Genomic DNA, 25140 nt, shown 5'->3' with positions numbered 1-25140 from the left:
GCTCCTAAGAAAAATCAGCACACTTAAGAAACAGATACTACTAAACTAGAAGACACCCCAATTACTCCCTTCTAAGTCCCTAAGACTACTAGCAAGAGAAAGAGGGCTCCTAACCTACCTTAGCTAAACCCTCCTTAAGCCGAAGTACGACTTAGGTCTAGCAGAGCCGTAGCTAAGCATAACTATAGCAAGATTACTAAGATTGCTATAGCTACTGCTATAAAAGATGCTTAGAAGCTAGCTAACCTAACAACCCTAGCTGAAGCCCTAAAAAGGCCTAACTAGGATAAATAGAGAAAAGCCGTTACAAAAGAGATAAGGTCTCTTAAAAAGTCTAGTATAATCGAGTAGATTCTAGCCGAATCCCTACTAAAAGGCAGAACACCTCTAATAGGAAAATGGGTTTTTAAGATCAAATACCTGCTAGACGGCTCTATTAACAAATATAAGGCAAGATGGACAGCTAGAGGCTTTATATAGAAGCAAGGTCTTAACTATATTAACACCTACGCTCCTATACTAAGAGTAGCTACTGCTAGACTTGTCCTTAGGCTTTTAGTAAACAAAAACTAAAAGCGAAGACAGGTTGATATCGAGACTGCTTTCTTGAATCCCCCTCTAGATAAAGAGATTTTTATTAGACCCTTAGAAGGCGCGTACCTGTTTAAGAAGCATCCTCTAAAGTAGATTATCCGTATTAGAAAAGGATTGTATAGCCTTAAGCAGGCTGCTAATCTCTAGTACTATAATGCTTTAGACACTCTTCGTCAACTTAGCCTAATTAGGACAAAGAGTAACTGTTACCTATAGTAAGGTAATAGTATTCTTGTCCTCCTTTATATAGATAACTTCTAAATCTTTAGAACCTCTAAGGCAAAGATCGATGCTCTAATTAAAGGTCTTCGCAAGAAGTATACAATTAAGATTGTTACGTCCAACCTATTTCTAAGCCTTTATCTAAAGGAAGATAAGGAGGGAAACCTTACTATCTCCTAGACACACTATACTAAAGAGAAGCTTTAGAAGCATAGCTTAGACTAGTGCAAGCCAATAAAGCATCCACTTAAGAAGCTTTACGAGCCTCTTATAACCCCCTATAACCGTTAGGACTACTAGCTGTTTAACACTATAATTAGTGAAATGCAGTTTCTAGCTAACTAAACTAGACTAGATATTAGCTATACCGTCAACCACCTTGCTAGGTTCCTTTAGAATCCCGGACCTAAGCATATTATAGCTGCTAAATATCTCTAGAGGTACATTGCTAGCATAGTTGATAAAGGACTTATCTTTAGAAAGAAGAAAACTTTGGAATTTTAGGTATACTCTAACGCAGACTTTGCTAGTAACCCTTTATTATCAAGATCAATATTAGGCGCCCTTGTACTTCTTAATAACACTCTAATTATATAGAGATTACAGCTCTAGAAGGAAGTCGTACTCTCTAGCACTAAAGTAGAGTATATTGCTCTAATAGAAGCATACAGAGAAATCTGCTAGCTCCGAAATTTGATAACTAAGCTTCAACTACTGACTAGGGAAGAAGTCAACAGGATTTATATCTAGGTAGACAACCAGTCAGCCATTTCCCTTATTAAGGACTATATAAATTCTAAGAGGTCGAGGTACGTTTCCCTTAGGAACTACTACTGCAGAGAACAGTATGCCTAGGGAAAGATTAGTATCGAATTCGTTACTACTAATAAACAGCTAGCGGACTGTTTCACTAAGCCTAAATCTCTAAACAAAATTCTCTAATAATATAGCGTCCCTAGGACAAACTCCTAAGTTACTCCTTTAGAAAGAAAAATCTTATTTGTAGGATTAGAAAACAAGCTTTATACACTTATTGAATTTCATTCTGATTTCTAGAAACAGCCTAGCTACACTATACAGTCTAAGCTGCAAAATTTCTTTTATAATAATATTAAGACTAAGCAGGAAGAAATACCCCAGCCCTTAAGAGTTAGAAACTCTCTAATACTGCAAGGCTTTTACTAATCCAGACTGCCTAGCCTATTTCAAAATCGAAAACACACATTACAGCTCTCTATCTACTAGAAGAAAAACCGAATCTCCCTAATCAGCTACCTATCTTAGCATTACTGTCTTCGTAATTAGAGAAACCCCTCTAAGGACTACTAGAATCACGAGTCGAGCTAGGACTAGTAGACAACCTAGAACCTAGACTACGACTACGTCCCTAAGCAGCAGCCTAGGCATAAGCATTTGCCTGCTGTAGCAGCAAATTTGCTACTACCTAGGCGCCCTAAGGAGTACTCTAATCGATGCTAGACGGGACTAGTATATACAGACGACGCTAATTAGTACCTACTCTGCTCCCCGGATTACGAGGCGGCAGAGGCGCTATAGGCGTCTAACGATTCGTATTAGAGCGTAGCCGAGAGACGTAACCTAACAAAAGAATTAGTATTTTTGCTTCAAAAAATATGTACAAGACTAGATTCAACTTACTAGAGAACTCGCATTGACTATAATAATTTAGGCTAGCATAGTTAGTATAAGCGCCCTTTAGGAAAGCGATATCCTAACCGTTAATTCGATAACTTAGAGTTATACACTCTAAGTACGGACCCTTTAACTACTTATAAGGACCGCACTAGCTGTTACTAGTATGTACGCGTCTAGTAGCAGCCGTATATATAAGCGCGGCAGGTAAGTAGTTAACATTCGATTTTAAGCCTAAATTGAATGCCTTAGCCGCCTTACGTAGACGCGGAGGCATACTTAGAAACAGCCGAGTATTATCCTAGCTCGTAATAAAATGCCTAACATCAACGTTGCGTAGCTAAGGCGGAGTCTACTCCGGACTAATATTAGTTAAGTACTAGATAATTCTCTAGAGAATCGCGATAGTTAACTAAACTTCCTTAAGGACTACGCCTAGTTAGCAAATTGTTAGAAAAAGGGAAACTCTAACAGCAATACTTACTAGTCTCTATAAGCTAGAGCTTATTATAACGCGAAGGGTGCCGATTCTTATTTAGATTATCACTACCGCCGCCGCTGCTACTACTACCTATACTACTCGCTATACTCCCTAGGCTAGGGTAAAGAATCATCGCTATAATGAAGTCTCGGCTAGCTATTAGACTTAAAAGGTCTTAGTGAGAATTTGAAATCTAGTAAAGGCTACTAGTGCTCTAGGGATTGCTAAAGAGTAGATTATAAAAGTTTAAGTTATCTAGTTAAGTTCAAGTGTCTTTTATAGGCGCCTGCTAACCCTGCAATTACGACTAAGGATATTACTCTAAAGCAAACCAATTAGCAAACAATATAATATAAGCACGTATAAGTAGCATAGTATATAAAGCTGCATATAAAGCAGATATAGTCTAATATCTAAAGACAGTTAGAAGATAAAGTAAAGCTCTAAGCCTAGATTTAGAGTGTCTAATCTAAATAGTATATCATCTCTACCTAAGGGGGAGTATTATAGTTCAGTTAGGTAATATACTAGTTAGCTGATACTATTAGCTAACCTATACTAAGAGGAAGGACATACAATAGGTATATTAACTGCAGTTTCTGTAGCAGGCTCCTAATCCTTCTTTGTATAGTTACATAGTTGTCAATCCGATGATTAGTTGTATCCCTAGCACGATTCACAACACAACGTGCTTACCTCAACCGGCTCATTTGCCAAAAATAGCAAACATGCCAAGATACCGACCTCCAACCTCTGCGGCGACCGGTGCCTCCTACTCCCTACCTGCGATTCTACGACAACCACCCTCCAAACCACAGAAATTCACGTCGTCGGGCCAGACCTGACGATTTCGACACATTCACCACCAACCCGAACATCACCGTCGATGGGCTACTCCGCTCCAGCCGCTACAGTCTTCACTTTCGCACTTGGCGACCTTTCCGCGTCCTTCCCAGGCACCGCCGCAGGTCTGTCTCGCACTGAGTCCAGCTTCGCCGCATTGCTCTGGCTATCGGTCTTGAGCCCACCGTAGGGAACTCCTGAAGGTGGGCGAAAACCGCGCTGGCCGGCAGGCCTACAATTTTCGGCGCTCAAGTTGCGCAAGTTGAAACGGATCTACTTCCAAGTCCGGAGAAATACACCGATCAACGTCAGTTGAATCGGATGAGTGTCTGCAAGCGATTGAAATCGCGTAAGGTCAGGAAGTGATACCTTCCAGCACGTGGACAGGAATAGCTTTGCGGGCGGGATCTCTAAGAACGGCGCAAGATGCCCGCCATGGACATTGATGCCAGCACTAGTGTGCTCGAGGTACAGCGCTCTCCGCCCATGAAGATAGCCTCGCCGCGAGTTCAGCCATGCGAAGCGCACGCTCCCGCCCCCATTCCAATTCCGAAGCTGGATCACGACGCAATCCGAGAAAAAGCCAAGAAGCGGAAGAAGAACAAGAAGAAAGGCATGCCGCCAGCAGCGCCAGCGGTGAATGTCATCAAAGGCTTTCAGACACCAGTTACTTCTGGTGGCGAGGAGTCTGATATCTCCACAGTGAACACGCCGCGCTTCGGAGCCACCAAGGACTTGCCAAGCCTTACATCTAGCCCGGCTTTGCGACCATCTACCCCAGCAAGTGGGATTAGCACCCTTCGTCAACGCCTTGATGCTCTGGCTTTGGACACCGACAAGCCCAGCTTGGCCCGAGTTTTGACTAACGCCTCGGATGCCACAGCGACACCATCTTCAGTAGGGAGCGAAGGCGACCGTACCGAGATGGAGACATATGATGTTCCATTAGGCGAAGACTTTGTCAGCTCCGATGCTGGCTCCCGCACTCCCTTGTATGCTTCGCAGGCCATCGAAGGCGGCTTGCGGACCGCCTCTATCCATCGCAAGATGCATGCCGACGACTTCGAGCCGCTACGCTGTCTAGGCAAGGGCGCATTTGGAACCGTACACCTTGTCAAGCAGCGGGCCACTGGGCGACTCTACGCTCAGAAACAATTCAAGAAGGCAAGCCTTACCGTGCACAAGCGTCTCATCGAGCAGACTCGCACTGAGCGTACCATCTTGGAGTCAGTCAATCGTCATGCCTTCGTAGTGAAGCTCTACTACGCCTTCCAGGACCAAGAAAAGCTCTACCTGATTCTTGAATATGCACAAGGAGGCGAGCTCTTCACGCACTTGGCCATGGAACGCATGTTTAGCGAGGAAGTCGCGTCCTTCTACATGGCTGAGATGGTGCTTGCCTTGGAGCATTTGCATCAAAACGTGCGAGTGATCTACCGCGACTTGAAGCCCGAGAACTGTCTGCTAGATCACGAAGGCCATCTCCTGCTGACCGACTTCGGCCTGTCCAAGGTCGCACTGGAAGACGAGGGTGAGCGCACCAATAGCGTCCTGGGCACGATTGACTACATGGCACCTGAGGTGGTTGAGGGCAAACCCTACGACTTCTCTGTGGATTGGTGGGGGCTCGGAGCGATCGGCTTTGATCTTCTCACCGGCAGTCCACCATTTGGAGGCAACAACCACGCCAAGATCCAGCAGAATATTTTGAAGCAGAAGCTGCAGCTGCCGTACTTCCTTGGGCCTGATGCCAAGGATCTTCTAACCCGTTTACTGCGCAAGGAGCCGCACAAGCGCCTTGGAGGTACTACCTCGAAAGGGATCAAGGAGCTGAAGTCGCACCGCTTCTTCCGCAAAATCGACTGGAAGAAACTCGAAAGACGCGAGCTTGAAGCGGTAAGTCACAGTTGGGCATCAGATTCCCACCATGCTAACGTTGCTCTTAGCCAATCCAGCCTCTTGTGACTGATCCAGAGTTGGCCGAGAATTTCAGCGCCGACTTTACTGATCTGCCACTCAGCCCGGTCATGTCCCGTGCTGGTAAGACCTTCGACTTCACAACGACCTCAGCTGTTAACAAGAGCAACCCATTCGGCGGATTCAGTTATGTTGCGAGCAGGAGTCTTCTTGACGGCGACGATTTCATGCTCGATCCTTGACTGTACGGCAGCGTGGGTAGATGGATGGTTTCTGGCAATTTGTACACGGCAATAATTTTTGACTACGGGGATACTTCGGCTCCTAGCAATGCTATATCCATTTGGTTGATTCCTGCACGTCTCGTGTGAAATGTGTATTGTGTTTCATGATCGATCTAATTCGAGCGGAGCGGCAGACTAATAACTGGCATGGCAGATATAATAGCTCACAAGACAAACCATGTGTTTGTAGCGATGTGGATGCTCACAAGGTTTGCTAATGTTATTAAATACCCGTGTACTGTATTGAAACAGAAATGCAGCGGAAGTGCTGCGACTCCAATTTCGTGAGATGAGCCTCCACAATCCGAGCCACCAACCACTTTGCTTCCTGCCAAGCCATTAAACCTGTTCCTGACGACGCGGTCACGTCGCATGTGCATGTTGCACTCATCATGCGGCTATCTGCAGGAAGGAAACACCACTTCAGCAGTGATCTACGAAAGACGCTGCTGCACCCTCTGCCCTCCGCACACGCGATGCATCTGCTCTGCACCTATTCAATAGTAGACGACGATCACCTGCTGCAACTGGTGTCAGAGGATGCCGAGAGCCTCCAATAGACTCGGAGACAAATGCAAAGAAGGAAGAATGGGACTGGGATGAGCAGGTACGGATGGGCGCTATGGTAAGGGCGTCATGAGATGACAGTAAGTACCTGCTTGTGCACTTGACCACTGCTTCTACTCCTCTCACATACACTCCGTGCGGCCCAGACGCGTTTTCCCTCGCAATCTCGCGTCTGGACGTCCACGCATCCTCAAACATACAGGCCTCACTCTTTCGCCTTGTAGATCACAGCCAAGATGTATTCAACCATTCTTTCGCTCGCTGCAGCTTCAGCAGTCTTCGCCGCGCCTCAACAACGGGGAGGGGGAGCTTCACATCAGCAACCTTGGGGACATCCAGGTTGGACGAGCGGACATCGTGGTTACAATCAGTCTGGGGAATCGCAGCAAGAAGCTCAGCAGCGAGCAGATGCTGTCAAGGAAGCATTCGAATTCTCATGGGCCGGTTACTCGAAGTGAGCAGAACTCCGCTGTTGCATCCTCTGAGCCCTAACTTGCCATAGATACGCATTCCCGAACGACGAACTGCTCCCGGTCAACAACTCTTTTAGCAACTCGAGAAATGGCTGGGGTGCATCTGCGGTCGATGCCCTTTCCACAGCCATCATCATGGGCGAAGAGCAGATTGTGAACCAGATACTGGACCATGTGATGACCATCAACTGGGGCGTGAGTTACCAGAACGAGGTGGTTTCGCTATTTGAGACCACCATTCGGTATCTTGGAGGTCTACTTTCGGGCTACGACCTTCTGCAAGGCCCAGCAAAGAGCATGGTGCAAGATGTAGGTTGAGTTCGCGCTTCAGAGAAGTCCAGTGCTGACGATGGAGTAGGAAAGCAAAGTGACAACGCTTCTTTATCAAGCTCAAAACCTTGCCAACAATCTCAGTTTTGCGTTCAATACGCCGACAGGAATTCCCTACAACGGCATTTACGTTGGTAACAGAAGCAACGATGGATCACAGACCAATGGCCTCGCCACGATCGGAACGCTGGTGCTGGAGTGGACCAGACTTAGTGATTTGACTGGCAATCCAGTGTACGGTCAACTGGCACAGAAAGGAGAAGAATACCTCCTGAATCCACGAAACCCAAGCTTGGGTGAACCCTTCCCTGGCCTCCTTGGTACAAACGTTGGAATCGCCAATGCATCTTTCGTAGACGGCAGTGGTGGCTGGAATGGTGGCGATGACAGCTACTATGAATATCTCATCAAGATGTTCGTGTACGATGCCAACCGCTTTTCCTATTACAAGGACCGCTGGGTAGCTGCAGCCGACAGCAGCATCCAATACCTCGCCTCGCACCCGTCTTCTCGACCAGATTTGACATACCTCGCGGAATTCATCGGCCGGCTGCCACAGAACACCAGCGAGCATCTGGCGTGCTTCGATGGCGGCAATTTCATTCTGGGAGGTCTCGTCCTGAACGAGAAAAAATATATCGACTTCGGACTCCAGCTTGTGGACTCCTGCGAAAATACCTACGCGCAAACATTGACCAAGATCGGGCCCGAACAGTTCTCGTGGAATACTAGTTTGCTTGCCACGAACTATACCAACCAGACCGACTTCTACAACCGTGCTGGATTCTTCATCCTCAGTGGCGACTACGTTCTGCGGCCAGAAGTGATCGAGTCTTTCTACTACGCCTACCGTATCACGGGAGACAGGAAGTACCAAGATTTCGCATGGAATGCTTTTGTAGCGATCAATGCTACCTGTCGCGTTGGCTCTGGTTTTACTAGCATCAATGATGTCAATGCGCCTGGCGGCAGCGGCAATCAGAACTTTCAAGAGTCATTCTGGTTTGCAGAGGTGTTGAAATATTCGTACCTGATCCATTCGCCGGACCGAGAGTGGCAGGTGAATTATAATGGGTCGAACCAATTCGTGTTCAATACGGAGGCGCATCCTGTTCAGGTGAGTTCTTTCGAGCATGCTTTTATCGCTTGCGCTCGTGCTGACCTTTTGCTCACAGGTGTTTGGAAATGCCATATGATGAGGGTTATTGTTGGTTCGGTATGCATTTACAAGACCTAGGCATGACAGTACATAGCGTAGCTCTAATGTTGAAACGATTTAACGACCCTGCTTTCCACCCTTCGTTTTCTTGCTTTTCGACGTCGCGGTTTACATACATTAACCGTTCCCTTCGAGAATGAAGTCGGAAAAGCAATACGAATGTGTGCAGCTGCAGCAATGAAGAGTTCGTGCTGTTTTGCAATCGAAGCTCAGCGCCCCGCCCCGCCCCACCCCGCCCCACCCCACCCCAGTCCCACGCTTCCAGCAGCATGATTATTGCCACGACTTTCACATGTCCTCGTGCACGTTGCCTTGCGGACGCCTTGAGCCTAAGCAATGTCCGTGTTTCGTCACGCCGCTCGTGGTGCACTTCCACTCCAGTACGCGTCCTCCCCAACGCCATCTCGTCGTCACGCGAAACGCTGACTTTGGTCAGCAAGGACCTCGGCTTTGGTATCGCGAGAAACGCGCGAATTCGTCGAAGCACGGTGAAAGGCATACGTGTTCAGGGAAGCGCCAGAAGTTTCAGTGTGTGCACTTTCCGCCAGCAAGCCGCCTCCTTGGACCCTCCGAATGGTAGATTAGGCCACGATGGGCCATTCGATCGTACCGGCGGCTCTCCCAAAGCCTACAAGACTACATCTCAACCAGACTACCTATTGAGTCCCACTTCTCGCTTTGTGAGTCCTGTCAACATGCCTCACCGTCTGCAAAGCTGAGCATCTCAAGCATCCCATTGCCCAGATTGACGAGAACCCGTCATGCTTGTCCTTGGTGTTCTTGGACGCGTCGCTACAAATACACGATGAAGCTGAAAATCGATATACGAAAATGTCAGTGTCTCGATCGCACATATTACCTGAGGCTGACAATACGCAGTCCTGCACAGTGGTTGAGGTGAGATGCCACGAAGCACCCAGAAGTGTTCCTTGCTTAACCGGACTAGAGACAACTGCTCCTGCTCGCAATGTCGGAATACGGATACTGCGCAACGGCAGATCAACGTCCTAGAGGTACTTTGCTTGGAGGCATGGCAGGGTGCATCTCGCTCACAGATTCCCACAGGGCAACATCAATTTTGATATTAACGACGCCAGAATTAGTGGCGAAGAAAAGAGCATCGTCACAGTGACATGTACGAGCACGGATCACAGATTATGAGTTGTACTAATCGATGCCAGTTGCTGACGGGCATCAAAGCCAGTATCATGTGGATTATCTACTCAATAGGAGAGGGCCAAAAATGACCAGGAGTCGCTTTGGTCTCGCACCGTGAGTGATAATTCGCAACTTGATCACAATGATAGTACTGACACAATTGAAGCATCACCACTTGGAAAGCAGATATATCCGCCTCACCGCCAATGGTCGATTACTCGGCTATGAGCGAAAAGGCGGGCATGAGTTCACTGCTGCACAAAATCCGAGCTATGGGCTTCTGCATTGTAGATGGCATGCCTGCCACACCCGAAGCCACACAAGCCCTCCTGGACACCATTGGACCAATCCGGAATACGCATTACGGCGGATTCTACGACTTTACGGCCGACTTGACCATGAAAGACACGGCATATACTTCTGAATATCTGGAACCACATACTGACAACACCTATTTCACTGAGCCAGCAGGAATCCAAGCGTTGCACATGCTGTCTCATACGGAAGGCACTGGCGGCGAGAGCTCCCTAGTGGATGGCTTTGGGGCAGCTGTGCAGCTATTCGTGGAAGATCGCGACGCATACACCACATTGAGCACAATTGGGGTGTACGCTCACGCCAGTGGTAACGAGGGCATTTCGATCCAACCCAGCTCAGCGTTCCCGGTCCTCAACCACGACCGGGAAGCCGGTCATCTCACAGCTGTACGGTGGAACAATGCCGATCGAGCCGGTATCGCAGCAGACTTCGCTGGAATCGAGAAATGGTACGAAGCCGCTGCAAAATTCAACAAACTTCTAAATGCGCCTGAAAACGTCTACTGGTTCAAGCTGAGGCCTGGTCAAACATTACTTTTTGACAACTGGCGAGTCTTGCATGGTCGCAACTCTTTCACTGGCAAACGGAGGATGTGTGGTGGGTACATCAACCGCGATGACTTTATCAGCAAATATCGAATGACCAGCATGAGTCCGGAGGACATCAGTTTCAGCACAGTGAGCGGATAGTAGTCATGACGACGAGGATGCATATGAAGCAATGAGATGAGTGGAGCATTCAACAGACTTTGCAGCAATGCATGCAGTTTTGGGCGTCAATTTTCCAAGGACTTTTCGCTATTACTAGGTATGTGCGTCCTTCCCAATGCAGCGCTGACAGGTAACAGCGCGGGTATCATCCATCAATGCGTCCCGTGTTTCCAATAATGCCCATGCTTCAAGGTTCTATCCAACCACAACAGGCCACCCACTGGAGAAGTCCAGCTTGCTCCAACCAAAGAAGAATCTGTCATATGCATAACCCTGGCTTGGCTGTACGTAGTGGTAGTACATTACCACACTCTTCAGGTTGGGGTCGTACATGACGCCTTGCCCACCGGGAGCGTACACGTTGTCATGCGAGGCCAGCACCATCGTTCCTCCGTTGTCGGTCAAGCAGCTCCGACCTTCCTGATCAACAAAGCCGCCACTCTGCTGTGTCGAGCGACATACTTTCACGTGATACTCCTCGCCTTTGGGAGCTAGCTGTCCGTTTGGATCCCAGGCCTGGTTGCAGCAATTTCCTCCGGAGAAGAAGAGATATGTGAAGCTGCCCCACTTGAATGCATAAGCGCCCTCCATGTCACCAGGCGTCATGCCATTGGGTCGAGGCTCGTTGGTCATTGCGACGTGGACAGGTGCACCAATCGTCCTGAGGCCATCAGCCGACATAGGCACTTGCCAGATGTCGGTCCAGAAAGAGCCGTAGTTCAAAACGAGATTCTTCGGATCGAAACCAAACAAGTTGCCATCAATCTTGTTCCATCTCCTGTCTGCGGGAATGCCGATGCTGCCATGATCGGTCCACGAACCAGGGTCCATAGTCTTGGAAGTGGCAACACCAATGTCCGAGTTCTGAGATCCGACTTGGGAGACAGCGTAGAAAAGCAGGTACTGGTCACCGATGTGAGCGATATCCGGTGCCTGAGGACGTCTGTCAGCTTGCTTCAAGTAACAAGGATATGCTGGGCTGCAATCTATCCTGGGACCCTCGACTTCGGATCTAGGCGCTGACAAGGGTCCAGCCATTCTGATGAATAAACACGGTTCTGTCGCGAAACCCTTGAAACTCTGAAGAGATGAGGTCATACAACTTTAAAAAAAGGTGTTACTCACCCAGAGATCGTCTCTCCCTGGCAGGTTGATGATGGAGCCGGCGGGCAGCGCAGCGCCTCTGTCGGTCCAAGGTCCGGCGATACTAGGTGCTGTGGCGATTGATATCTTGTTGTTGGTGACGAAGCGGTAGTATGTTTTGGTGTCTTCGCGGTAGATGACTGCGGGATCGTGGACGTCGCCCTGGCACTTGCCCGAGCATGCACCGACGGCTGGGTATTGACGCTTGGCGAGATGAAGCGGCGAGGCGGAGACCAAGGTGGCGGCGACCATCGCGAGCGGTATCAACAGCTTCGCTATCGGCGCCATGCTGAACAGATGTGTCGGTCGGATGTGCGTGGATGTTGTCGAAGAGACTCCGCAGTAGTGGTGTTGAGCGGACTACCAGACACTGACTTTTTCGGAACCGCTCGAGGATGAGGAGTCGTTGGGGAGGAGAAGAAGGGGCGGCCAGCGAACTAAAATAATGAGCTTCGCGGCGCCAATGGCATGTGCCACGATGCCGCATCTGTTGTGACGGACGCCAATATCTTGTCGTGAAGTAAAAGCCGCCGGAGATCGACAGTATAGGTTTGACGCGAGCATTACCCACATGAAGTGAAGGCTGCAGTAGTGTTTGGCGCATACAGTACGTCTTTCACGGCGATCAGTGCATTGCCGTTATCTCAGCAACAGCCCATGCCATGCCCATTGCCGGCTCCTCTCCTCCGTTATGATTATGAAATTATGAATGGCAAGCCTGGCCAACTGTTCGGTGAAGAGGGATCATGGGTGAAACATGGGACTGGGATCGCTCGCGACGGTGATGCATGCCCTGGAATTTCCCATCTGAATGGTCAAGCTTAAGCTGTAACCTCTTCTACATACATACAGTACGGTAGCCTCGTCGCCGCCTCCGCGCCGCCTCGGAATTTCGTGAACACCATACTACCGTATACTACGGGTCTTGTCGCTTCCCACCGCCCTTGTCTATGAGGATGGCATGACTTCTGCTCGCGTGATTCCCTGCCTGTTCGAGAGGTCAGAAGACTACTTGGAACTGGAAAGTGGAAAGTGGAGATACTTTTCCGGCATCTTTCGGGTCGTGCCTCGTCCCTTGTCCATCTCCCCCGCATGTGCCCGACTCCGACTCCTCTTTCGTCTTCGTCTTGCTTCATAACTAATTTCTATCCTGGAGTACACCGGTAGCTATCGATCTTGCGGAGAGGAGAAGGATCCTGTGTACGAATTTCTCGCGAGACTGGAAGTTATGGTCTGATTAGAACGTTGCGGAATTGCTCGGTGCGAGATTATGCCTTGGAGTCCGAGATGGTAAGACGAGAATACAGAATGCTTTGGAGAAGGCTGGGAAAACTCGGTCTAACGCCCTCGGTCCGGTGCTATGCATGCTGTAGAGATCACGCACAACTGCATGTCCCGATCTGGAACCCGAATGATGCTGTCTGTCAGCAGGTCAAAAAGAGGTTGCTAGCAGAGCTTTGAAGATCGGTCCGGGAGAATACCACCATCTGACCGTATGACCATCATTAGCATGACCTGTTGCGTCATTGGGATACTCAATCGAATGGATGTGTCGAGAGAGGAAGTTGGTGTTGGAGTCAAGTGTTCGAGATGATCGCCTAGCTATAGTCCACATCACATGCTTCGTTTTTTATACGAGTTCTAGGCCTACGTCGAGCACAGATGAATGATTTCGTAAGAGAAGCGTTGAAGGACAACCATGACTGCACCTGGCTCTACTGGTAAGTATATCTTCGCTCGCGATCTCTTCAGGTGGTGCTCAGCATCAAGACTTGTACTGCTTGGTCAGAGTCAGGTCCTCGAGTCGCCGACATGGATAGAGAAGAAGCTGAGCGAGGTTGAGTTCGCTCATATTTCCCTAGACTCGTGGTCGCGGCATGCGGTATGCAACCATCCTTTCATTCTCCCTCCCTCCCTTTCATTCCCGCTATCCTCTCAGCGAATCCAGTTTTTCCGTACGCCGAATAGACGAAATGAAAAAGGCGCTGCCGACAGGGTGTACATGTACGGTCGAAACGCTGACAGCACACATTATTCCCTCCACCAAAACCCTCCCTCCTCATTCCCCATTCCTTCCCCCCCCCCCCCCCCCCTACCCCCCTTTCTCAACCGCATACATCCTAACAACAACCTGAAACACCTCTTTCGCCTTCGCCTGAAACTCCTCTCGAACCTCCTCTCTACACATCGAAAACTTATCCGGATGCCAACACTTCCTCTCCTCCTTAATCGGTCTCCCAGCCCCCTTCACCGCCTTCTCAATATCGCACGAACAGATCTTGAGGGCTCGCGTAGCCCGACTGAGAATACAAGCGGGCTTGTTGCAGATCACGTCGGGAAATGGTGGCGTGGGGAAGACTTCCATGGTGGTATAGTCTTTGAAAGCTTCTTCGGCGTCTTGGCGCCAGGCTTTGTAGATTTCGGGGTCGTGTTGGGGATTCGCGCGGTGGGGTGGGACGGGTGGTGGGGTTTTGGTTTCTTCTTCTTCTTCTTCCGCCTGTTGCTGAGCTGCTCGCTCTCTTGCGCCGAGTTTTGCTTCTTCGTCTGCTTGGATGCGTAAGTTCCGTCTGCGCTCCGCCTCCAGCTTTTTCTGGCCGTATTGCTCTTCTGAAAGGAATCGTATCTTTTCTTCTGGCCTCGTTGCCCGTTCTCGTAAGGGCGAGGAAGCCTCCGGTGCCTTGTGAGTTGATCGCTCTCCAGTCCGTGATCTGCTCTGTTCTTCGGCCTGCATGCGCACCGCTTCCACCTCTCTTTGAGCTTCTCGCGTCCTGGATCGCTGTCGGGTCTTCTCTTCCTCGGCCTTCTCCCACTTCTCTTGCATTCGTGCGAAGTCAGGCCCTCGATTGGCTAATTGCTCTCTTAATCGCTTCTTCGCCTCGTCGTCCTGCTCTTTTTTGCGCTGCTCCCACACTCGTTTGGCCTCCGCTTCTTTCTGGTCTGACCGCTCCTTTGCTCTAGCCCTCACCTCATCCTCTGCGCGCTTTCGAGTCTCTTGAATCCTTTGTTGGATATCAGCTTCTTTGTTCACAGCCTTTGTCTCTCGCTGATGCTGCTGCTTGGGCCTAGGAGAAAGCTGCTGCTTGGGTTTTGGTGTTGATGACTGCTTCATTGATTTGCGATACTCATCAAGATCCAGTTTGGCGCTGAACCTATTGGCCTCGGCGGCATTTTGTTCGTCTTGCTTCTTCAACAAGGCATTTATGGCGAGCTCTTGTCGAGCCTCTGCTCTTTTCAAGTCGATCTTAATTCCGATGGTTGCGACTGAGCTTTTGGTGTTGTTAAGACGGTTCCTGATCTCGAGGACTTGTTCTGCGCAGACTCGATATCTCGAGACGAACACATCGTACTCGGCAAGCAGATTCCTTGCTTTTGCCTCTGCTTGCTTGAGATAGGCTTCGCGCCGCATGAGTTCTTTGTCGTCTAATGGAGGCATTGTATGCGCGCCCGGGTCGAGCGACCAAGAAGAATGTGTTGTTGATGTGATGCTTTGGATGCCAAGAGCATGTGAAGGTTATAGCGTTTAAGACCCTAGTCACTATCAGAAGATAGCGCGGCTGCCTGCATGATGCACAGACCTTAAAGGCGCTCGAGGACTCCACTCGCGACCTCGACCTGCGCGCCCTGCGAACACACTCTCCACTGCCTACACTCTTCAAGCAGTCTTGTCTTGCTGTTGTCTGCACAAGTAACACCATCTTTTGTTGACCTCGAGCTGCACAGGCGATCACTATGCTTTCCGCAAAGAGTCAGACCATCCTCATCGTTGTTCTCGCCTCGACTGGCGCTCTGGCACTGTGCCTTGCCATCGGACTGCTATTTGTTCGTTTGCGCAAGAAGGAGCTCCAGCTCGACGCGCAGATCGAGGAGGGAAAGGCCCAAGAAAGGGAAAAACGCGCCAGGCAGATGACTGCGAGGCTCTCGCCCACCACACGAGCATGTTACTCCATCAAACAAGCATCGGAACCTGATCTCGAGATGCAACCCATATCCAAGCAAGACGTGCCAAATCCCAAAATCGTAATCACCGCGCCGTCGTCGTCGACTCTTGAGCCACCAAAGTGATAGGACAGGAGGAGGCCGGACCACGATGGAAGAGATCTGTAGGCCGAGAGTTCGCCGCGTTTGCTTGTGTTACTTGCTAATATCATGGCAATTAGGCAATCAGTGGACCATGAGAAATGATACTCGGCGTTTGGGAAGCCATGCGAATTTCTTTCTATAATAAATCAGATGGCATCGAAGACCAAGCCAGATTCTGCGCATGCAGGCCTCGAACATTGGATCGGAAGAGAGTCGAATGCAATACATACCACCTGGATTCCGCAAGTCCTAACTCAGGAAAGGAGACTCAGCTCTTCGAGGTGGGTGCTCATCTCCGTGACTTTGACGGCCTCACGATCTTTCTCATCCGTGCCTCGTGGCCTATTTGACGGCTTCCCGGGCGATTGTGAGATTGAGCGGACCTCATGCAACTGGCTCTCCGAAGAAGTCTCCTCCTCGAACAGGTCTTTCAAAGCCATCAAATCCTCGTCTCCATGCGGTCCAAATTTAACAACATGCTTACATCCTTCGCCATCATACGTACTCTCGACCCTGCCACCCATAATACGCACTACATCGGATCTCAATACTTTGGTCAGGTCCTTTGGCATATTTCGATCATGCTTGCGATTTGCATCAAAGAACACAAATTTGCCGATACATTCCCGGTTAACAGGGCCGATGGTCTTGAGCCAGTCAATGACAATGTCTAGGTCACACTCATAGCAGTAGCCCGCTTGGAAGGTGTTTTTGTAAAACATCTTCAAGGCGTCTGCGCGGATCGATGCACAGGTACGCGTCAAGCCTGGTTGCCATGGAGGGTGTCGTTCGCCTTTCTCCCACCGCTCGCGATCGGCGTAGTACTCTTCTGTCCAACCGCCATATGAGCTGTCGCAGGCGCAATTGATGAAGAGTGGCTCTGCCGAAGTCACGGTAAACTCCCAGATGATTAGTTGAATTTCTGGCGGTAGTGAAAGGAGGCGTGAGGTGGTCTTCGGAGAAATCTGATTAGCCAAGCTTCTCCGGAGTACTGTAAATAGGATGTGGGTCTGGGGTCTGGGGAAATTGAGTTCAGCGATACCTTGTCCTCCCCCTTCGCCACCATTCCCCATACTTTTTCATCGCCTGCCATGTTGGTAATTTTGGACAAAGATGAAGTCTTGTGGTCATGAGAAGTCCACCGCTATATGAGGAGGAGAGCTGTTGTGTCACAGACTCATAGGCTGCAGCTGACGCCACATGACCAGGTTACGAGTGGGGAAGAGGAGTCAAGTCCAAATTCATATCAGAACGAGCTCAATACTAGTTGGCGCAAGGACCGACAGCGAGACCCTCCACCTCAAATCTGTGGCCCGAATAATGTGAACAGACTTTCTGAGGCAGGACGCTCGAACAAGACCAGTCGAAGAACGGAAGACCCGAAAGCCATATGAAACTCGTATTTATCTATCGAACGTCGCTACCGCCTGAGCCCTCATCTTAGCAAAGCACATGCTATCGACTCCATTATAGAGCTGGAGGCGAATTCTGATGCATTATGCGCAACAATCACAGTTCCAAGGGACATAGTTTTGACTGATTTGCGCCCGGCAGAGCCATTGCTTCGGTACATAGGTCCACGCCGTGCTAACCATGATTACTCGATGTGTACAAACACTGAGCAAGATGCTGTCAGCTCGCAAGACCAAGAATCAGATGGAGGCTCGTTATGCGTACACAATAGTATTTATCAGCTGGGTGCGAAGAAAGCCACTTGCAATTATTGTTGGGAGGTCCATATTTCATAGCCTTGTCATCATCGGTGGGAACGCACTATACAACGATTAGCTCACTAATCAACACTCAGGAAGGGTGGATCCTCCACGAGCGCTCGTAGCATTGCGGACTTACTCTCCAGGTATAAGGTTGGGTACTGAAGACTCCACCACATTCGTCTTGATACGCAGCATACAGCGAGCACTGTGCGGCAGCGGCTAGATTTATCCCTCCGCAAAGAGTCAATAGTTGAAGAAGATGCATCGCTTAATAATAGCTCTCCCGTGAGACTGATATAGTCAATTAGCAGAAATTGAGCAGATTCAACACGTCGTAGTTTTGGACAGAACTCTTATACTACTGACACCAAGCAGGCCACTTGAACATCAGCCGATGTTGGCGAACAAGCTCTACGGGTCCTAGGGGGAGCTCTTGTCGGTCTACCAGGGAGGCTAGATCTTTCATTCTTTGGTATCGAACCGATTTGACTCTGATCTGATCATTTGAGTTGGATTTGCTTCATATCCTAGTCGGCACAGACTGTTGGTACCACTCGGCCATGTAACGCAATGCCAACGCTATCTATTATTATATCATAGTATAAAACACGTACGCTGTTATAGGCTTCGGATAAATCGGAATACTCCCCTATACGCAGCTCGGTCCTCTATTAAGCTCCTCGAGTTGCTCTAGGTGCCTATTAGTCTAGAGTGGCGCTTAAGAACAAATCAGATTAGTGCTAATAACGTATGCGTATAGTTTGGTATACAGGTAGTTGCAGCGCAGGGAGGCTAAATTTCAAAGATGCGCCCGCAAAATTAAGCGCGCGCTGTAATTAGCTAACAATTCGAGTCGCAATTACGTGCCCTAAACCTTAGGCTACACTTTTACGCAAGCTGTTCTTAAGCGCTACTCCGTCGCTCCGCTCGATTAGGACAAGCACTACAGGGCTTGAACGATACTTTATAAGGGTTAGGCCTTTGCAATGTTACTATAGCTCCTGCAAACAGGCTACGTCGGCAGCATTTAGTGCTAGGATTTCTCTTGCAACTAAAGGTATAAGGGCGACTAAGCGAGATAGTAGACGGGGGTAATCCCCGTAAGCGGCAGCTAGCTTGAAAACGTTAGACGTGAACTTTTTGAAGGTACGGTTTGTTCCTTTAGGTAGTACGCTAGGTTTGGTATAGACTAATTGTTAATTATAGCTGCTCCAATCCAAAAGTTCTAGTATATATACAGGTGTCTACCGCTCTACTCTACTACGCTCTTGATCCTACACTTAGCCCTACTTTAAGCGAGTCGGCGAGGTTGTCTCTGCCAAGCCAAATGCCGACTCTTTTTTTATGATCTCGATTTAGCTCTCCTTCCATATCAAACTTCCTGCATTCGCTGCTCAGCCCATGCTCCCAGAGCACCGAAATAGCCTTTGGATCATCGCCTCTCCAGTCGGGCAAGGCGAACCGAAGTTTTCTTGCATCGAGTCCAGTTTGGATAGCTTTGTTATAGTCTGGAGCCTGCTCAAAGAGGGCTCGATGGCCGTGTTCGGTGCACAAGACATGTTGAGTTCGCTCAGCATCACGTTATGTCGGCATATTGGGCTCCGACTTCGACATGAGCGTCCAGCTTGCTTATGCTACACCAGGCTTCCAATGTACAGTCGAGTCCTCTGGAACAACGGCGAAAGCAGACTCCGCGATTTCCATTATGAAGACACCTGTGTATCCTCCCGGAAGGCTCGATGATTGCTCCGTATACAGACTGAGCTCATCACCAGCCATTGAAGGATATTGAACACACTCTCGCGATGACACAGAGCGACTTTGACGATGAACTTGCGACCGAGCCAGAAGACTTCTTGTTCCAGGACGAAGTAAGATGCGCTGCATCGACTGGTATCAACGTGTTGGTCATAGGAGCTGGGGTAGGTGGCCTTGCTACCGCTATCGAATGCGTTCGCAAAGGACATTCTGTCAAGATTCTCGAGAGATCAAAGAAGGCCAGTGTTGGTGGTGAGTCGCTCCAATGAGTTTCACACACCATAATGCTAATGCGTTGAAAAGGCGACATGTTTACGATTGGCGCAAGTGGGCTCAGGCTTCTGGACAACTATCCCGGTATGCTGCGAGAATACGATGAGACCTCTATCCACAATCTCTGGATGAGATACTGCAAATGGACTGGTGAGCAGCTTGGCGATACATTTCCATTCGCCAAAGGTGCGAAAGGAGCTGAGCAGTACAAGCATGCCGATAGGCCTCCCATGACAACAGCACCTCGGCCCTTGTTTCACGCTATGCTCTGCCATCAGCTGGAAAGATTCGGCATCAAAGTCCAGTATGGCATGAACGTAAGAGATTTCTACGAGGATGCTGAACGAGGCGTTGGTGGGGTCGTCACCGAGGATGGGAGCAAGTTTGAGGCCGACATCGTCGTTGCAGCTGATGGCCTCCATTCCAAGTCTCGAGATCTCATTCCAACTGTTGTGGAAGATGCACAACCCACGGGCCGGACTGTCTTCCGCGGCACCATACCCCTAGACATCATCGAAGCTGACCCATCCTGGACGAGGCTTTTGGCCTCAATGGCGAAGATGCACGCATGCAAGTCTGTCTGGGTCCAGAAACACATTCAGTCATCCTAGCTTACGTCGACAATAACGGCATGAATGGTCGACTTTGCTTTGGCTTGGCATTTAGAGAGTCAGAAGGCATAGTACGAAAAGAGAGCTGGAACAGTGTCGTGTCATCGGAAGACGTGCTTTCGATCATTGGACGCCTACCAGGCTGGGGTCCGGCGATGAAGAGACTAATGGAAGCCGTACCTCCTGGCAAACTGATCGCATGGCCACTCAATCCTCGCAATCCAGACCCCCAAGATGGTTCTCTCCAGCCGCTCGTGTCCTGCAACTCGGCGATGCCGCACATTCATTCCTCCCAACATCTGGCAATGGCGCTACGCAGGCCATCGAAGACGCGATCACAATCGCAGCATGTCTCGCACATGCAGGCAAAGATCAGGTCACAACAGCAGTCAAGGTCCACAACCTTCTCCGCTCGGATCGTGTCTCTTGCTGTCAGCTTCTAGGCTTCGCAAACACATTACGATTCCAGAAAACAGATTTCGAAAAAGTCGGAAAAGATCCTAGCAAAGTTCAACCTAAGCTATCGAGATGGATATGGGGATTAGATGTTGAAGGATATGCGAATGGCAACTATGCCAAAGCAGCTGCGAGTCTTGTGCCTGGCGGGCCGGTGTTCAAGAACACTAATATTCCGCCTAGCCTCACGCCTAGACCGTGGACGATCGATGAAATTGAGAGGAGGCAGAAGGAGGGTAAGGCTGTTGAATTGGACGGGGATTGGTCCTGAGTAGTACCACGGTGATATAATGACTTGCGCAACATCTAGTCACCCAACCTCTAATCAACTTCTCTCACATCAAGCCTTCAATCCCATCTCAACAGCAACAGCACTAAATTCCGCTGTCGTCAATTCATGACAGAGAATCGCATACGTCGTGGCCATGACCGAATCAAGCTGCAATTGCTTCTCTCCCACAATCCTCATGATATGACCTACGAGTGCTTCCATCGGTACTGCTCGCGACGCTCGAAACACACATTGCGTTGTGTCTTCATGCTGACTTCTGATCACAACATCGACGGCTGGTGGGCCAAGGAATTCTGATTGATTGGCTGAGACAGTCTTCGTCTCGCCTGTGTTGCGATCGATGTATTTCCCATCTACGACAGACAGGAGTCTGTTGCTCGTAGTGCCAGGTTGGAGAGTGGAATTCTGCTTGTTGGGTTGATGACATTGTCGTTATGTTTGAGTGGTGGATTCCTCGTGATGAGTGAGGTTGGAGGGGAAATATTTCGACTTTCAGAGCCTGATATTTCAATTGGTAAGATTTAGCTGATGGAAATCGCGAATGATTGATGGCATGTTTGAAAGTCCTGGCTCAAGTCATCAAAGAACCTTGGAAGGCATTTTATATTGCTGGAGGATGCGCTAGCACGAATATGGTCCCCTTGCTCCTACTAAGAGCTGAAGTTTCAGGCAACACTTGTGTTAGCAGGACCTCCATAAGGCTGAAATGCTCCACGAGGTCACCGATTGCCGCAAGGGACTTTACACACTGGATAGCGAAAGCAAGGTGCACGTGCCTATAGATTTCGAAGACCTGAGTGCCACCTTCCTACGTGACAGGCTGTAAGGCTTCCATTTTGAAGCAATACCCTTTCGATGCCACGAGGCTTCATAATACTGAGACACAAAGCCCGAAGGCTGCTAACACACGACTCAGTCCCATTCTCTCAAGAGACCTATCTATATACAGGAAACGCCTGAGGAGGTAGAATGCTACGCTAGTAGACAAAATGGTATGACTGTCGCACAAAAAGAGTCCCTGCTGTCTTGCATTCCTGCATCATCCATCAATTGGTCTTCGGTCTCGTCTCTACGCCCTCGTATTCTCTACTCGAGATGTAATCCAGCGTCCGCTGGAAGTGTTTTCTCGGACTTTCCAGGCCACTCGCATTCTCACTCGTGTTCAGGTTGGAGTGTATAAGCTCGATCAAGCCGTTCAAGTATTTAGTTGTGACAGCGTCGTTCTCTTGGTCGAAGTAGTAGACGTATCGGTTCAAGATCTCGACGAAAAGCTCGACGGAGACGGCCGTGTCCATGCAGGCGTCAGCGACACGAAGAGCACGTTGTAAGCATTCCAGCACGCGCTTGCCATCACGGTATGCCTGGATTGCAATGTTAGGTACGAATCGTCATACGCATGATCCTTGGCTATGCTTACCTCTTTGCCGCCTTCAGGCTTCTGCTCCGTCTCTGCGCTTTCCACGGCCCACCAAAGGTGACTTGCCAAATACACAGCACGGCACTGATCAGGCTTCTTGAGCAGTTTGCTACCATGAAGCGCTGCTTTCGTGATGAGAGTGTCGTAGTTCTCCCGACTGAACCTTTCCGAGCAACTGCAGAGCGCACCTGCGATGATGCAGATGGCCTGGAATTGTGATCTGGAATCCGAGATCGACTCTTCGTATATTGTGAAAGCTTGTGCAAAGAACTCGTACGCGACATCCTCGTTCTCGCACTGGCTGGCGACTTGGCCACAAGATACGAAAAGCCGTAGCACGAGATCGGGCACTCCAGGTGCCGAAACGCGAGTGTAAAGTGATGATAGGGTGGTATGGGTGAATTTGTAAAGCGCCGATGATTGCACAGCATAATCGTCGTTTGATAGATGCTCTCTTCGCTTGAAGCTTCGGGCCAGTTTGAGAGCTTGTGTGATGATGGCGGGTGTGGTGTACTTCGTCCGCTCGTTACCTTCTTGAAATGCTGTTTGTGTCTTCTGGAGAAGCTTGAATTGCCTAACGTTGTCTTCGCCCTTGATGAGGTGTACTATCCGTGCAAGCCAGCCTTGCTCCTCGACTGTCTCTTCAGTTTCGACCGCATTCCTTCTCACTGGCCCACCTGGGTAGCCTGAAGGAGACTGCATGCCTTCTTTGATGAGCACTGAAAGTATGGAGAGAACTCCATCAAGATTGGCCTCGGTGGTGATCTTGGTCTCATTGCGGAGTAGACTGCGAGCTACTTCTCCTGCTACAGCTCGCCTTGTCGGGTACGGCTGCAGCTGAAATAGAGGGATGAAGTTTGGCAGAGCCAGAGCTGTAAAAAGCGAGAAGTAAGCCTTTACTGGCGCATGGAGCAAACCCAGTAGGGCAGATTGCGATGCTTGCGAATGCAAATCGGCAGAGTTTGTAAACCGCGAAACCTCTTTTGCGCCGTAGTGTAGCACTTGGTCGACGTAGTCTAATCTCTCCGGATAGATGTTGAGTGCCATATTCACGAGTGAAACCAGTAGCGCGGTAATATCCTGTATCGGTAGCCTCTGCATGCCGACTAGATGGACGACTTGCTCATAGAAGATCTCGAACAGCTTGACATTGGCTGGGATACCCTTGTGCTTCTCTCCACCATTCGTCTGGGGCTCAGAGTCCTCTGCCTTGGCAGTACTTTCGGGCGGTGAATCGGTCTTCGATGATTCTGTCGGACTTGTGGGACTTGCTGTTGAGTGTTCATGCGCAGCTTCGCCATTCTCGGTAGGCTTGGCAGCCGCTTGCTCTGCAGCCTGGTCTTTAGAGATCCTGAGCTTCTCGAATAACGCCAGCACAGATTCATCCTCGACCTTCTTGCGTTCCTCCGGGGTCTGCTCTTTCGACTCTCGCTGCGCATATGCCGACAGGCGATCCATGAGTCCAATCACAATCGCCTTGACATTGACATGCGGGTTCAGCCGAGCTGTTGCTGCAAGAAGCTGGTCCAGGGTGTGGAGGTGGAATTCATCCGGAAAGACCTGAGTGATGACTTCCAGCAAATATTCCTGTGCCAGAACGTCTCGACATTGCACGACTTGTTCCAGCAGCGGCTGCAATATCCCACTCGTATAGGCTTCCAGATCGACGAGCTGGCTCAAGCGCACAAGATTACTGCCCACCAGCAATTGTAGCTCTTGTCGTTCCTTCGTCCTCTGCTCTCGCTCACGCGAATGTCCTTGATGCTGTAATCGCACCCAAAGCTTGTTCATCTCTACGAAATTGGTCAAAACAAAGCTGATGCTGTCCTGTAGGTTTCCTTCTGGTCCATCGCCGCTGCCTTGGGGCAAGTGATCTCGCGCTTGGCCGCTCAAATAGTATCGCAAGAACAGGCCTCTGACCGGATGTTGTACACCGCGACTCATCTCCATCATGTCTTTCATGATCTCCTTCACTGGCGCGTCCTCAATACCCATATAGACCGTGCCCACTGTGATCATGAGGTACAGCCTAGGAACAATATTTCCAGCATATTGCACCAATTCGTACAAGTCGGCGAGATGATTCGTTGGATGAGAGTCGCGAAGGTATACGGAGAGATGTCGCAGCGCATCGAAGACGGACATGTACAGCTCATAGTATTGCTTGGGGCCTAAGCTGGACGTGCGTAGCTCTGATACAAGTGTAGAGCTGGCATAAAGTCAGCGAGTATGCCCGACACATGCTATATATTGCCCTCACCTGCACTTCAATGCGTCCATGAGCTTGCCGGGAGTCTCCAAGCAGCGGCGCATCATAATCGTCTGCTGGCGAACGACGGCCAAGGCATCCTCCAGCAGCCGCGCCTGGTCCTCGACCGGCGGCGGCGATGCCATTGCGTCGTCCAGATTTGCGGTGGCCGGTCAGTATGTTCAATATCCTATATCGCGATCATTTGGAGACAGTATTTGAACATGCTGGGCGTGGATGGTAAACTCGAATCTGGGTTGGACTTGGTACGAGGTACTTCTAGCATTTAGCAGCGAGGAGCGCGATGCCATCGGCGGCTGAAGCGCCGAGCTGCGCGTAAGGCAGAAAGGAAGGCACCAACATTTCACACGCGCAAGA

General features: G+C 49.7%; 9 protein-coding genes across 9 annotated transcripts; 5 read left to right on the top strand and 4 right to left on the bottom strand.

Moving 5' to 3' along the window:
• The first annotated feature begins 4623 nt into the window (after positions 1–4623).
• Positions 4624–6236, top strand: MYCFIDRAFT_209867 (uncharacterized protein). The gene is made up of 2 exons (XM_007923412.1): positions 4624–5689; positions 5740–6236. The coding sequence occupies exons 1-2, from the start codon at positions 4718–4720 to the stop codon at positions 5950–5952; spliced, it is 1185 nt and encodes a 394-aa protein (XP_007921603.1). The 5' UTR covers positions 4624–4717; the 3' UTR covers positions 5953–6236.
• A 561-nt stretch (positions 6237–6797) lies between these two features.
• MYCFIDRAFT_35637 (glycoside hydrolase family 47 protein) lies at positions 6798–8601 on the top strand (the record flags this gene model as incomplete). The annotated part of the gene is made up of 3 exons (XM_007921766.1): positions 6798–7015; positions 7064–7343; positions 7393–8601. 3 exons carry the CDS (start codon positions 6798–6800, stop codon positions 8599–8601), a joined length of 1707 nt encoding a protein of 568 aa, XP_007919957.1.
• A 1412-nt stretch (positions 8602–10013) lies between these two features.
• Positions 10014–10748, top strand: MYCFIDRAFT_185248 (uncharacterized protein; the record flags this gene model as incomplete). Its single annotated transcript, XM_007923411.1, has 1 exon — positions 10014–10748. The coding sequence occupies one exon, from the start codon at positions 10014–10016 to the stop codon at positions 10746–10748; it is 735 nt and encodes a 244-aa protein (XP_007921602.1).
• A 216-nt stretch (positions 10749–10964) lies between these two features.
• Positions 10965–12164, bottom strand: MYCFIDRAFT_35447 (glycoside hydrolase family 43 protein; the record flags this gene model as incomplete). The annotated part of the gene is made up of 2 exons (XM_007921758.1): positions 10965–11702; positions 11895–12164. 2 exons carry the CDS (start codon positions 12162–12164, stop codon positions 10965–10967), a joined length of 1008 nt encoding a protein of 335 aa, XP_007919949.1.
• Positions 12165–12617: 453 nt separating this feature from the next.
• On the top strand, positions 12618–13637 carry MYCFIDRAFT_170240 (uncharacterized protein; the record flags this gene model as incomplete). Its single annotated transcript, XM_007923410.1, has 10 exons — positions 12618–12693; positions 12739–12806; positions 12868–12888; positions 12917–13036; positions 13069–13110; positions 13154–13248; positions 13286–13343; positions 13366–13488; positions 13521–13537; positions 13592–13637. 10 exons carry the CDS (start codon positions 12618–12620, stop codon positions 13635–13637), a joined length of 666 nt encoding a protein of 221 aa, XP_007921601.1.
• A 367-nt stretch (positions 13638–14004) lies between these two features.
• On the bottom strand, positions 14005–15345 carry MYCFIDRAFT_80020 (uncharacterized protein; the record flags this gene model as incomplete). Its single annotated transcript, XM_007922343.1, has 1 exon — positions 14005–15345. One exon carries the CDS (start codon positions 15343–15345, stop codon positions 14005–14007), a length of 1341 nt encoding a protein of 446 aa, XP_007920534.1.
• A 901-nt stretch (positions 15346–16246) lies between these two features.
• On the bottom strand, positions 16247–17085 carry MYCFIDRAFT_80019 (uncharacterized protein; the record flags this gene model as incomplete). Its single annotated transcript, XM_007922342.1, has 2 exons — positions 16247–16945; positions 17035–17085. 2 exons carry the CDS (start codon positions 17083–17085, stop codon positions 16247–16249), a joined length of 750 nt encoding a protein of 249 aa, XP_007920533.1.
• A 2427-nt stretch (positions 17086–19512) lies between these two features.
• MYCFIDRAFT_80018 (uncharacterized protein) lies at positions 19513–21076 on the top strand (the record flags this gene model as incomplete). The annotated part of the gene is made up of 3 exons (XM_007922341.1): positions 19513–19717; positions 19769–20312; positions 20575–21076. The coding sequence occupies 3 exons, from the start codon at positions 19513–19515 to the stop codon at positions 21074–21076; spliced, it is 1251 nt and encodes a 416-aa protein (XP_007920532.1).
• Positions 21077–21994: 918 nt separating this feature from the next.
• MYCFIDRAFT_149259 (uncharacterized protein) lies at positions 21995–24983 on the bottom strand. The gene is made up of 4 exons (XM_007923409.1): positions 24775–24983; positions 23415–24723; positions 22515–23285; positions 21995–22458 (listed from the first exon to the last, which is right to left on the bottom strand). Exons 1-4 carry the CDS (start codon positions 24906–24908, stop codon positions 22144–22146), a joined length of 2529 nt encoding a protein of 842 aa, XP_007921600.1. The 5' UTR covers positions 24909–24983; the 3' UTR covers positions 21995–22143.
• Positions 24984–25140: the final 157 nt, after the last annotated feature.

Source organism: Pseudocercospora fijiensis, assembly GCF_000340215.1.
Source record: "Pseudocercospora fijiensis CIRAD86 unplaced genomic scaffold MYCFIscaffold_1, whole genome shotgun sequence".
NCBI lineage: Eukaryota > Fungi > Ascomycota > Dothideomycetes > Mycosphaerellales > Mycosphaerellaceae > Pseudocercospora > Pseudocercospora fijiensis.
This window is presented reverse-complemented; position numbering and strand designations above follow the sequence as displayed.

Excerpts from the sequence above, each read along its gene's own strand:
- MYCFIDRAFT_209867 (XM_007923412.1), top strand. The coding sequence starts at position 4,718 with ATGGAGACATATGATGTTCCATTAGGCGAAGACTTTGTCAGCTCCGAT. Across the intron at positions 5,690-5,739 it reads AAAGACGCGAGCTTGAAGCG|CCAATCCAGCCTCTTGTGAC; the intron begins GTAAGTCACAGT and ends CGTTGCTCTTAG.
- MYCFIDRAFT_149259 (XM_007923409.1), bottom strand. The coding sequence starts at position 24,908 with ATGGCATCGCCGCCGCCGGTCGAGGACCAGGCGCGGCTGCTGGAGGAT. Across the intron at positions 24,724-24,774 it reads ATGGACGCATTGAAGTGCAG|CTCTACACTTGTATCAGAGC; the intron begins GTGAGGGCAATA and ends ACTTTATGCCAG. Across the intron at positions 23,286-23,414 it reads TGGGTTTGCTCCATGCGCCA|ACCAAGATCACCACCGAGGC; the intron begins GTAAAGGCTTAC and ends CTCCGCAATGAG.